Raw genomic sequence first — 13,868 nt, 5'->3', positions numbered from 1 at the left:
TCTATGCTGTCTGGTCAAAAAGAGTCTGACATTGTTGCCACCTGTAGCATTGAATGCAAGGGAAGCCAGTGGGCATTTGGCCTCCCTTGATAATTTTAAAAATAAAAAAATAGCCAATCAGCGTTGAGCTAAAGCGAGTGAGCTCAGTTGTGAAAGGTTCTGGCACACCCAAAAAAAGCTTAAAGGGAAGCCAGTTTGCATTTCGCTTCACACCAATCACATCACGTTAAGTCAAACGTCATTGACAGAACTTGAATTGTTGTGTCGTTGTCTTTCGGTGGCTACCTAGCTAGCTAAAATCGTCCCTTTCCTAAATTTGCCATGGATGGCGATAGGGATTTGGACTTGTGGTTTTACTCCATTCTCCATGCTGGCCAATGATTATAACGGTGATTCGGATCCAACCATACATTGTCCCTGGCCTGAGAGGATGGAAGTTCAACATAGCTAGATGGAGTAACGGCTAATGTTAACTAGCTGGCGCATCGTTGCCCATGAAAGGAAGCATTTTAGCAAGGTAGTGTGTATGACAGGGTCATAGACCATTTAGGCAACATGAAATAGTAGGATGGCATTGGCCTTTCTACAAGTAGTGAGTCAACATGTTTTTTTTTCTAATTGCATGCACACACACACACACACATAAATCAGTACCATGGACAGCCATACCATATTTAGATTAGCTTTGGATATTTTTGAACTGTCATTGTATAAGACTAAGCATAGGTGATTAGATTATGTTGAAATTGTGCTACAAAACTGGAGGCAGCACCTGTTTTCTTTACGACTTACAGTAACAATCCATGGTTCTAAATCAATATTTGTTTAGTAGTCTGAAAATGTTGGAACTTTTAACTTGCTTGACCATGCTGTAGGTCATGTAGCTGTTTGTTACATGCAATATGGTTTGTGGACTTCCCCGGACAGCTGTTGCTCTCCGGTTTTGAAATGAAACAAAGGTGTGGTTGAATTTATTCTGTAACTGTGTCTTATTGTCTTGGCCTTAGGCCTATATATCATGGCAGAGCAACAATTTATCACGGACAGATCTCAAACCATTTTAGCAACCCGTCTATATGTTTTGACCATGACAGCTTGCTATCTAGTGTTACACACTTCAATGATGGATCTAAATCCAATAAATCTCTTTTATTAGCTGGCAGCATACCACCCTGCATACCACTGCTGGCTTGCTTCTGAAGCTAAGCAGGGTTGGTCCTGGTCAGTCCCTGGATGGGAGACCAGATGCTGCTGGAAGTGGTGTTGGAGGGCCAGTAGGAGGCACTATTTCCTCTGGTCTAAATATAAAAGAAATATATAATAATAATAATATCCCAATCCCCCAGGGCAGTGATTGTGGACACTACCCTGTGTAGGGTGCTGTCTTTTGGATGGGATGTTAAACGGGTGTCCTGACTCTCTGAGGTCATTAAAGATCCCCTGGCACTTATTGTAAGAGTAGGGGTGTAAACCCCAGTATCCTGGCTAAATTCCCAATCTGGCCCTCAAACCATCACGGTCAACCAATAAACCCCAGTTTACAATTGGCTCATTCATCCCCCTCCTCTCCCCTGTAACCATTCCCCAGGTTGTTGCTGTAAATGAGAACGTGTGGAAAAGGCATTGTTTGTCACCAAACTGTTCCTGGATGTTTGGGCGAAGTTGCTCTCGGAGGATGTGTTGGTACCATTCTTTATTCATGGCAAAATTGTGAGTGAGCCCACCCCCTTGGCTGAGAAGCATGGTCTCAGGATGCTTTACTGTTGGCATGACACAGGACTGATGGTAGCGCTCACCTTGTCTTCTCCGGACAAGCTTTTTTCCAGATGCCCCAAACTTTTGGAAAGGGGATTCATCAGAGAAAATGACTTTACCCCAGTCCTCAACAGTCCAATCCCTGTACCTTTTGCAGAATATCAGTCTGTCCCTGATGTTTTTCCCGGAGAGAAGTGGCTTATTTGCTGCCCTTCTTGACACCAGGGCATCCTCCAAAAGTCTTCACCTCACTGTGCGTGCAGATGCACTCACACCTGCCTGCTGCCATTCCTGAGCAAGCTTTGTACTGGTGGTGCCCCGATCCCGCAGCTGAATCAACTTTCGGAGATGGTCCTGGAGCTTGCTGGACTTTCTTGGACGCCCTGAAGCCTTCTTCACAACAACTGAACCGCTCTCCTTGAAGTTCTTGATGATCCGATTAATGGTTGATTTAGGTGCAATCTTACTGTCAGCAGTATCCTTGCCTGTGAATTCCTTTTTGTGTAAAGCAATGATGACGGCACGTGTTTCCTTGCAGTTAACATGATTGACAGAGGAAGAACAATGATTCCAAGCACCACACTCCTTTTGAAGCTTCCAGTCTGTTATTCAAACTCAATCAGCATGACAGAGTAATCCCCAGCCTTGTCCTCGTCAACACTCACACCTGTGTTAACGAGAAAATCACTGACATGATGTCAGCTGGTCCTTTTGTGGCAGGGCTGAAATGCAATGGAAATGTTTTCTGGGGATCCAGTGCATTTGCTTGGCAAAGACGGACTTTGCAATTAATTGCAATTCATCTGATCACTCTTCACATTCTGGAGTATATTTATATTTTGCTATCATACAAACTGAGGCAGCAGACTTTGTGAAAATTCATATTTGTGTCATTCTCAAAACTTTTGGCCACAGCTGTATATTGCTGAGTCGTCAGCGTACATAGACACATAGGCTTTATTCAAGGTCAGTGGAAGGTCATTTGTAAAAACAGAAAACAATCATGGTCCTAGCCAGTTGCCCTGCGGTAAACCACACTCAACTGAATTTGCATGAGAGAGGCGTTCATGAAAGAAAACCCTCTGTTCTATTCAATAGGTAACTCTCAATCCATAGTAAGGCAAAGGATGCAAATCCATAACACCGGAGTTTTTTCAGCAATAGGTTATGATCAATGACATCAAAGGCTGCACTGAAGTCTAACAAAACAGCTCCCACAATCTGCTATCAATTTCCTTCAGCCAATCATCAGTCATTTGTGACAGTGCCGAGCATGTTGAGTGCCGTTCCCTATAAACACGCTGAAAGTGTGTTGTTCATTTGTTTTCTGTAAAATATGATCAAACACAATGATTTCCAAAGGTTTGTGACTCTCTAGTGACTCCCCACTCCCCATCCCACATGACGGAGCGTAATCATCGACTGACACTAATTAGCATAACGCAACGGACATAAATATTCCTAAAAAATGTTCCTATTCATGAAAATCACAAGTGAAATATATTGAGACACAGTTTAGCCTTTTGTTAATCACCCTGTCATCTCAGATTTTCAAAATATGCTTTACAGCCAAAGCTAGACAAGCATTTGTGTAAGTTTATCGATAGCCTAGCATAGCATTTTGTCCAGCTAGCAGCAGGTAACTTGGTCACGGAAATCAGAAAAGCAATCAAATTAAATCGTTTACCTTTGATGAGCTTCGGATGTTTTCACTCACAAGACTCCCAGTTAGATAGCCAATGTTCATTTTTTCCAAAAATATTATTTTTGTAGGCGAAATAGCTCCGTTTGTTCTTCACGTTTGGCTGAGAAATCGCCCGGAAATTGCAGTCACGAAAACGCAGAAAAATATTCCAAATTAGCTCCATAATATCGACAGAAACATAGCAAACGTTGTTTATAATCAATCCTCAAGGTGTTTTTGAAATATCTATTCGATAATATATCCACCAGGACAATTGGTTTTTCAGTAGGACCGATTTGGAATAATGGCTACCTCTGTATTTTACGTGAGAATCACTCTGGGAGCCATCAGGTGACCAAGTTGCGCAATGTAGCCGCTTACGTGTATTCTTCAACATAAATGAGTAAAACTACATCACAATGCTGTAGACACCTTGGGGAATACGGAGAAAAAGTAATCTGGTTGATAGCCCATTCACTGCTCAATAGGGACGCATTGGAACGTAGAGCTTTCAAAATATGAGTCACTTCCGGATTGGATTTTTCTCAGGCTTTCGCCTGCAATATCAATTCTGTTATACTCACAGACAATATTTTTACAGTTTTGGAAACTTTAGAGTGTTTTCTATCCTAAGCTGTCAATTATATGCATATTCTAGCATCTTGTCCTGACAAAATATCCCGTTTACTATGGGAACGTTGTTCTTCCAAAAATGAAAATACTGCCCCCTAGTCACAAAAGGTTTTAAGCACTTGTACCAGGCTGATTGCTCAGCTGTTTGAAACATTAAAGGGTGCTCTGCTATTTTTGGGTACCTGAATGACCTTTGCCTCCCTCCATGTCTAAGGGCACACACCGTCTTCTAGGCTTAAATTCTAGATGTGGCAAGCTGGACTCACAATGTGTTCCACTACTAACCTCTGCAATTTGCCATCCAGGTTGTTGGTAACAATGTTTTCACCTCTTCCACACCCACCTTGTGGAACTCAAAACTACAGTGCTTGTCTTTCATTAGTTGGTCCATTATGCATGAATATGAAGGCACGGCCTTTGTTGTTTGCATGTCAAAACTACGTTTGCTAATCTTGTCAACAAAAAAATTATTGGTGGTTGACAATATCAAAGGGTTTTCTTATGAACAAGCCATCTGCCTCAAGAAGAATAGTTTGCCTTTTTGCCTAGAATTTTATCCCAAGTACTCCAGAGCTTTTTACTATCATTCTTTATATAATTTATATTTGTTCCATAGTATATTTTCTAATTATTTTTGTTTAGTTACGTGATTTCTCAATTTACTGCATGTTTGCCAGTCTGCTGTGTTGTCAGACTTCCAGTATTTGCTATTCTCTTTGCCTCCTCTCTCAGCCATACAGTTTTTCAATTCATCATCTATCCATTGGGATTTGGCAGTTCTAACAGTCAGTTTCTTGATGGGCGCATGCTTATCAGAGACTGGAAGAAGCAGTTTCATAATTGCAGCGTCCGGATATTCATCATAACACACATCAGATCACCAAAATATTTTTCATAGGAAACATTGCAAAACCTGTATTATTGTTTATACACAATTTTAGGGCCAGTCTTTGGAACATCGGTATTTCTAGATATGGCTATTATATTATGATCACAACATCTGCCAGATATCTACTGTAGGTCCATCCGCCCAGCTAGATAACAAGGTCCGACCGGCCAGATAGCTACAGTTGAAGTCGGAAGTTTACATACACATATGTAGGAGTCATTAACTTGTTTTTCAACCACTCCACAAATTTCTTGTTAACAAACTATAGTTTTGGCAAGTCGGTTAGGACATCTACTTTGTGCATGACACAAGTCATTTTTCCAACAATTATTTACAGACAGATTATTTCACTTATTATTCACTGTATCACAATTCCAGTGGGTCAGAAGTGTAAGTTGACTTTGCCTTGAAACAGCTTGGAAAATTCCAGAAAATTATGTAATGGCTTTAGAAGCTTCTGATAGGCTGTTTGTCTTCATTTGAATTAATTGATTAATTTACATGCGGATGTAATTTACATGCGGATGTATTTCAAGGTCCACCTTCAAACTCAGTGCCTCTTTGCTTGGCATCATGGGAAAATCAAAATAAATCAGCCAAGTCCTCAGAAAAAAAATTGTTGACCTCCACAAGTTGGGTTCATCCTTGATCAATTTACAAATGCCTGAAGGTACCACGTTCATCTATACAAACAACAGTACACAAGTATAAACACCGTGGGACCACGCAGCCGTCATACCGCTCAGGAAGGAGACGCGTTCTGTCTCCTAGAGATGAACTTACATTGGTGCAAAAAGTGCAAATCAATCCCAGAACAACAGCAAAGGACCTTGTGAAGATGCTGGAGGAAACAGGTACAAAGGTATCTATATCCACAGTAAAGCCGGTCCACATAATATGAAAGGCCGCTCAGCAAGGAAGAAGCCACTGCTCCAAAACCGCCATAGTAAAAGCCAGACTACGGTTTGCAACTGCACATGGGGACAAATGGGGATTGTACTTTTTGGATAAATGTCCTCTGGTCTGATGAAACAAAAATAGAACTGTTTGGCCATAATGACCATTCTTATGTTTGGAGGAAAAAGGGGGAGGCTTGCAAGTCGAAGAACACCATCCCAACCGTGAAGCATGGGGGTGGCGGCATCATGTTGTGGGGGTGATTTGCTGCAGGAGGGACTGGTGAACTTCACAAAATAGATGGCTTCATGAGGAAGGAATATTATGTGGATATATTGAAGCAACATCTCAAGATGTCAGTCAGGATATTAAAGCTTGGTTGCAAATGGGTCTTCCAAATGGACAATGACCCCAAGCATACTTCGAGTTGTGGCAAAATGTCTTAAGAACAACAAATCAAGGTATTGGAGTGGCCATCACAAAGCCCTGACTTCAATCCCATAGAAAATATGTGGGCAGAACTGAAAAAGCGTGTGCGAGCAAGGAGGCCTACAAACCTGACTCAGTTACACCAGGCCTGTCAGGAGGAATGGGCCAAAATTGACCCAACTCATTGACAGAAGCTTGTAGACGGCTACCCAAAACGTTTGACCCAAGTTCAACAATTTAAAGGCAATGCTACCAAATGCTAATTGAGTGTTTGTAAACGTCTGACCCACTGGGAATGTGATGAAAGAAATAAAAGCTGAAATAAATCATTCTCTCTACTATTATTCTGACATTTCACATTCTTAAAATGGAGTGGTGATTAAATATCAGGAATTGTGAAAAACTGAGATTAAATGTATTTGGCTAAGGTTTATGCAAATGTCGACTTCAACTATATGTCTGTTCGGCCTACGGACCATACAGGTAGCTCTGGCCGGCCAGATTAAACAGCATGATCATTACATAGGTGAATCTTGTGCTTGGGACAATAAAAGGCCACTCTAAAATGTGCAATTCTGTCGCACAACACAATGCCACAGATGTCTTAAGTTTTGAGGGAGCATGCAATTGGCATGCTTGACTGCAGGAATGTCCACCAGAGCTGTTTCCAGATCATTTAATTTTAATTTCTCTATCATATGCAGCCTCCAACGTCGTTTTGGAAAATTTGGCAGTATGTCCAACGGGCCTCACAACCGCAAACCACTTGTAACCACGCCAGGCCAGGACCTCCACATCTGGCTTCTTCACCTGCGGGATCATCTGAGACCAGCCACCTGGACAGCTGATGACACTGAGGAGTATTTATGTCTGTAATAAAGCCCTTTTGTGAGGAAAAACTCATTCTGATTTGCTGGGCCTGGCTTCCCAGTGGGTGGGCCTATGCCCTCCCAGGCCCACCCATGGATGCACCCCTGCCCATTCATGTGAAATCTATAGACTAGGGCCTAATCATTTTATTTCAATTGACTGATTTCCTTATATGAACTGTAACTCTTTGAAGTTGTTGCATGTTGCATTTATATTTTTGTTCAGTATATTATCCCCTATAGTACAAATGTTTACCTATTCTATTGGTCAACGTGTCCTTCTGTGTGAGAAATACATATTCCAAACATACTCTGGGAAAGTTGTGGAATGCAATAGATCTCAAATTAATACAACCACCTTTTAAACGCAATGAGTCTGATGCAACAGATCAGAACATTTAGCTTAACATGTTGATAAACTATTAGGCTATTTCTTCACATTATAAGTGCAGCACTAATGTTCCAGAATGCAATCAATTAGCGAGAAAACACAGTTCTCAAAAGTGAACTGGACATGATTTGGAAAGACACACACCTGTCTATATAAGGTCTCACAGTTGACAGTGCATTTCAGAGTAAAAACCAAGCCATGAGGTCGAAGGAATTGTCCGTAGAGCTCCGAGACACGATAGTGTGTGACAGATCTGGGGAAGGAAACCAAAAAATGTCTGCAGCATTGAAGGTCCCCATGAACACAGTGGCCTTAAATGGAAGAAGTTTGGAACCACCAAGAATTCTTCCTAGAGAAGAAGGGCCTTGGTCAGGGAGGTGACCAAGAACCCGATGGTCACTCTGACAGAGCTCCAAGGTTCCTCTTTGGAGATGGGAGAACCTTCCAGAAGACTTGCATCACTCCACCAATCAGGCATTTATGGTAGAGTGGCCAGACGGAAGCCACTCCTCAGTAAAAGGCACATGACATTCCGCTTGGAGTTTGACAAAAGGCACCTAAAGGACTCTCAGACCATGAAAAAAAAATATTCTCTGTTCTGATGAAACCAAGATTGAACTCTTTGGCCTGAATGCCAAGCATCACATCTGGAGGAAACCTGGCACCATCCCTATGGCGATGAATGGTGGTGGTAGCATCATGTTGTGGGATGTTTTCAGCTGCAGGGACTGGGAGACTAATCAGGGTCGAGGGAAAGATGAACGGAGAAAAGTACAGAGATCCTTGATGAAAACCTGCTCCAGAGCACTCAGGGCCTCAGACTGGGGTGAAGGTTCACCTTCCAACAGGACAACGACACTAAGCACATAGCCAAGACAATTCAGGAGTGCTTCAGGACAAGTCTCCTTGAGTGGCCTAGCCAGAGCCTAGACTTGAACCCGATCTAACATCTCTGGAGAGACCTAGCTGTGCAGCGATGTTCCAGAGCTTGAGAGGATCTGCAGAAAAGAATGGGAGAAACTCCTCAAATACAGGTCTGCCGAGCTTGTAGCGTCATACCCAAGAAGACTCAAGGCTGTAATCGCTGCCAAAGGTGCTTCAACAAAGTACTGGGTAAAGGGTCTGAATACTTACGTAAATGTGATATATATTTTTTTTAATAATTTGTAAACATTTCTAAAAACCTGTTTTTGATTTGTCGTTATGGGGTATTATGTGTAGATTGATGAGTGAAAAAAACAATTTTATCCATTCTAAAATTAGGCAGTATCGTAACAAAATGTGGAAAAATTCCAGGTGTGTGAATACTTTCCAAATGCACTGTATATCAGGATAATATGCAGTCCACAAGAAACCGCAACAGATAATTTAAGATACTAATTGCATAAACAAGGTAACGGGAGTATAGTACAGTAATAAACTCATCTCATTAAAACAACACTTCTATATGTTATGATTATGCTACCATAATCGTTCCATTAACTCAGGTGATCTGAAATTCACCAATGTGAAAAAGGACACTTTTGGAGCCTATAGTGGTTGTTTAGAAATGTTATTTCTGGCCAAGTCAGGATAGGAACTGAGGACCTTTAGGTCCATCCTTCCTTCCTCGAACATAGCAAAAACATAATTGTCATTGTTTTTCAGCTTATCATAATGGATAATAAACACATATTATGAAGAAGCCTCAAAAGCATTTAAAAAAATGTTTTTCCTCATTTCTTCCTCCTTTTTCTTCTACCCCCTTTCTTCCCCTTCTTTCTCGCACTTAACATATTATTGTTCCCCAGCTCCACCAGATGCAACGCCAGGACAGTGGGTTCGATTCCCTGGACCATGCATACGTAAAATGCATGCACGCATGACTGTAAATCGCTTTGGATGAAAGCTTCTGCTCAATGGCATATATAGTATTACTATAATATATTGCACCATAAACAATTTGCTGTACATTGTGTCACAGTAAAATGGTGGTCCATTCTACTCAGGAGCAAATCCAAAATATGTGATGCATCCACAGAATTTACACACCCAGCAGTGTCGTTGATACATTTTCAGCCGTTAAAGAGTGACCAATCAGATTAAATGCAGTACGTTTTTCATGTTGGACATACATATTGCACCATACATAATTGCCTGTATGCTGTGTCACAGTAAAAGGGCGGATCCATTCTACTCGAGCACTTTTAGTTTCCAAATCCACAGTTTACACCCCAAGGACTGTCACTGCTCATTTTTAGGCCCTTAAAAAGAGTGGCCAATCAGCCTACATGCAGTACGTTTTTCATATTGAAAATGAGTAGTGACACTCCTCGGGGTGTAAACTCTGTGGATTTGGAAACAAGAAGTGCTCCTGAGTAGAATAGCCCCATTTTACTGCGCCACAAAGTACAGGAAATTATGTACAACACAATATGTAGAGTGACTTATTCCACATTTTGTGTTACAGCCTAAATTTAAAATGGATAAAACTATTTTTTCACCCATCTACACACAATACTCCATAATGACAAAGTGCAAATATGTTTTTTGAAATGTTTGATCATTTATTGAAAATGAAATACAGAAATATCTCATTTACATAAGTATTCACACCTGAGTCAATATTGTGTAGAAGCACCTTTGGCGGAAATTACAGCTTTGAGTCGTCTTGGATATGTCTGTATCAGCTTTGCACATCTGGATTTAGGGATTTTCTCCCTTTATCAAGCTCTGTTAAATTAGATGGGAGTGCAGTGAACAGCAAACTTCAAGTCTTTCCACAGATTTTTTTATGGGATTTGGTTGGGCCACTCAACAAATTTCACATTCTTGTTCTGAAGGCATTCTAGTGTTGCTTTGGCTGTATGCTTTGGGTTATTGTCCTGTTGGAATTTAAATCTTTGCTCCAGTCAGGTCGTTTGCACTGAATCTCTAGGCGTGCTATCATGTGCCTTTTTCTCGGGAGTGGCTTCAGTCTGACCACACTCCCATAAAGTCCAGATTAGTGAAGTGCGGTCATGACTTCCACCGAAGTCGGCTCCTATCATTGTTCAGGCGGCAATCGGCGATCGAAGTCACAGGCTTTCTAGCCATCGCCGCTCCATTTCTCATATATCCATTTGTTTTGTCTTGTTACATTACACACCTGGTTTTCATTCTATAATTATTGCATGTATTTAGTCCTCTGTTCCCCACCATGTCTTTGTGTGTAATTGTTTATTGTTATGTGGATTTTGTCAGGCGCTATACTTTTGCTATGTTCCGTGTTTTTGGCACGTTATTGTTCTTATGTGCTGTCATTTTTGGACCAGAATTAAAGTGTGCCTGTTTATTACACGCTGCTCTACTGCACCTGACTTTGCCTCCCGTACACACCCCTGACAAGTGTTGTAGAGACTGGTGTCCTTCTGGCAGGTTCTACAATCTCAGCCAAGGAACTGTAGTTCTGTCAGAGTGGTCAGTGGGTTCCAGGAGAACACTGTGCTCTTGGAAACGTTCAACACTCTATAAATAGTTCTATACCTTTCTGCAGATATAAGCCTCCTCACAATTCTATCTAAGAGTTCTACAGACTGTTATTTGGACTTCATGGTATAGTTCCTGCTCAGACATGCACTATCAACTGTGAGACCTTATATAGATAGGTGTTTCTTTCTAAATCAAGTTGTTGTGACATCTCAAGGATGACTAAAGAAAATTGGATGCACCTGAGGTCAATTTGGAGTGTCATCATAGCAAACGGATGTGAATACTTATATAAATGAGATATTTCTGTAACACAGCACCATTTTTAAATAAATCAAGGGGTATGAATAATATGAAAAAACAATTGGCCACTCTTTAAGGGCCACAAAATGAGCAGAGTCTCTCCTTGGGGTGTAAACTCTGGATTTGGAAACTAGAAGTGCTCCTGAGTAGAATGGACCCCATTTTTACTGCAATACAATGTACAGGAAATTGTGTAGAGTCCAATAAATTATAGAAGTATATACACAAAAACCATCGTTGACCATTTAGGCTTTAAAAAATAAACAAATGAATCACATACCTTGTAGAAATACATAAAATTATTTGTATGATAACTACAGGTCTATCGATAACTGTACACATTTTCGCCCTAATTATTAATTTACAAAGTATACAGGATTGGACTCTTATTCTGAAGGATTCCATATATATATCCGTGACCTGGAAGTGATTAGCTATTCTTGCCTGCTTCACACGGAGCATGTCTTGTGTGCAAATAAGAATGTGTGTAATGCAATGAATATTGGCTGTGTCGTTGAAATACATATAAAAGAGAGACTACGAATAACCGTCGAATAACTACGAATTCACTTTACGTACCTTCACAACAGGCTGCTGCCACCATAGTTAACCAGATAGCTAGTTTGTTTAAAACTCGCTGCAATATGTGGACCGCCGATGAGATTTCCAAACTGTGCTACAAGCGCTTTAGCGAGTTGCCCAAGAGAGGAAAGCCCGAGCCGGGCAGAGAGTGGACGCTTTTGGCCGCCGTAGTAAAGTGTTCAGTGTCCCCGAATCAAGAGAAAGGTGAAATATAAATGCATGTCGTTCGCTTTACGTCATCCCCTTCAGTTCATGTTAATACAAATATTGTACTTGATTTTCTACCAGAGTGAATGGCAGTACAATAAAGGCTGTTTTATATCCTTCACAGTTGAGGAGGAGGTAGTGTCATTGGGAACTGGCACTAAGTGTATTGGGCGCTCAGCCATGAGCTCAAAGGGTTGGTATACCGACACAGCCCCACACATACACACACTTTATCTTTCACACACACACACACAAGGCATAGACAGGTAGTGGCTCACTCACTTTCTCGTCCAATCAGGAGATGTGCTCAATGACAGCCATGCAGAAGTCATTGCCAGGAGGGGTTGCATTAGGTGAGAGTGTGTCATGCATGAGAGCAAGACCTGTCGGTGATATTTGTTTGTGTGTATGTATGTTTTACCCATAATAACATAAGCCTACTTTGTTTGTGCAGGTATCTGACTGAGCAGCTGCGGATGGCAGTATGTGGGCAAGGCAGCACTGTGTTCTGTCAGGGAGAGGAGATGGGAAAGTGGAAGGTGCAGTCAGGGGTGTCTTTCCTGTTCTTCACAAGTCACACACCATGTGAGTATGGTTGTTTGACATGTTGTTGTTCATGAGAACTATAGTCCCAGTCAGTATTAAAGTCCAGGTCGCAGATAATGGACCCCATCAGATATTTATGTAATTGGTGCTGTATATTTACGCAATAAGGCCCAAGGAAGTGTGATATATGGCCAATATACCATGGCGAAGGGCTGTTCTTGAGCACAACGCAGAGTGCCTGGATACAGCCATTAGCCGTGGTATATTGGCCATATACCACAAACCCCTAAGGTGCCTTGCTATTATACACTGTTTACCAAAAGTAATTAGAACAGTAAAAAGTTACAAATCATACCTGTGGTATATGGTCTGATATTGAACCTTTATTTAAATGGGCAAGTCAGTTAAGAACAAATTCTTATTTACAATGACGGCCAAACCCTGGTGATGCTGGGCCAATTGTGTCGCTGCCCTATGGGACTCCCAATCACGGCCGATTGTGATACAGCCTGAATTCGAACTAGGGTGTCTGTAGTGATACCTCTAGCACTGAGATGCAGTGCCTTAGAAGCTACTCGGGAGCCCAAAACACCACGGCTTTCAGCCAATCAGCATTCAGGGCTCAAACTACTCTGTTTATAATAACTAGTATGCATGGGTTCTAGCTTGAAAAATTATTTGTTACTTGACAATTCATGCTATACGCATTTAAAAACCACAAAGACTGCCAGAAAGGCCTAAACGCAAGATCGCAATTTTGATGACTCACACGGTGAGCTTACCGAAGCATACTGTACATGGTAAACTGGTGCGCACCAAATTGTACTTCACGTTTTAGTATGGGAAACGGCTGTGAGGATTTTGACAATATTCACAACATATTGACACAATTACAATCTTTATAGAATAAAATGTAATTTAATCAATTACATGTTATGAGTGAACATTATCAAGCCAGCAGCAGATGAAACAAAGTGAATTATCTCCCTGGTTTTAGCTTGCGGCTTTCTGTCTTGATGGCCAGCTTTAGGATATTTACTAGCCCATACCAGTGACAAATTTGGATATGTTATCAACGAATGGCAGTACACATACAAAATCTAGCTCACTTATTTTGCCAGCTAGAAAGGAAACAGACAACTAACTAGCTCCCCCGGCGCCACCGACACCATCCAACAAGCCATCCACACACAGAGAGCCCAAGTGCAGACAGCCAGCGGCTTCTTAAACACAACT

The 13,868-nt window shown here is 41.4% G+C and overlaps 1 protein-coding gene across 1 annotated transcript in view; it reads left to right on the top strand.

Moving 5' to 3' along the window:
- Positions 1 to 11,755: 11,755 nt before the first annotated feature.
- Positions 11,756 to 13,868, top strand: part of adat1 (adenosine deaminase tRNA specific 1) — a 28,165-nt gene continuing 26,052 nt past the window's right edge. The window contains 4 exon segments of the mRNA XM_064930123.1: positions 11,756 to 12,083; positions 12,211 to 12,279; positions 12,385 to 12,439; positions 12,541 to 12,671. Of these exon segments, the coding sequence (XP_064786195.1) occupies positions 11,942 to 12,083; positions 12,211 to 12,279; positions 12,385 to 12,439; positions 12,541 to 12,671 (397 nt within the window). The 5' untranslated portion in view covers positions 11,756 to 11,941.

The sequence above is a fragment of the Oncorhynchus masou genome, chromosome 22 (assembly GCF_036934945.1).
Source record: "Oncorhynchus masou masou isolate Uvic2021 chromosome 22, UVic_Omas_1.1, whole genome shotgun sequence".
Taxonomy (NCBI): Eukaryota; Metazoa; Chordata; class Actinopteri; order Salmoniformes; family Salmonidae; genus Oncorhynchus; species Oncorhynchus masou.
Note: the sequence above shows the minus strand (reverse complement) of the source record. Positions and strands in the feature narration are given on the sequence as shown.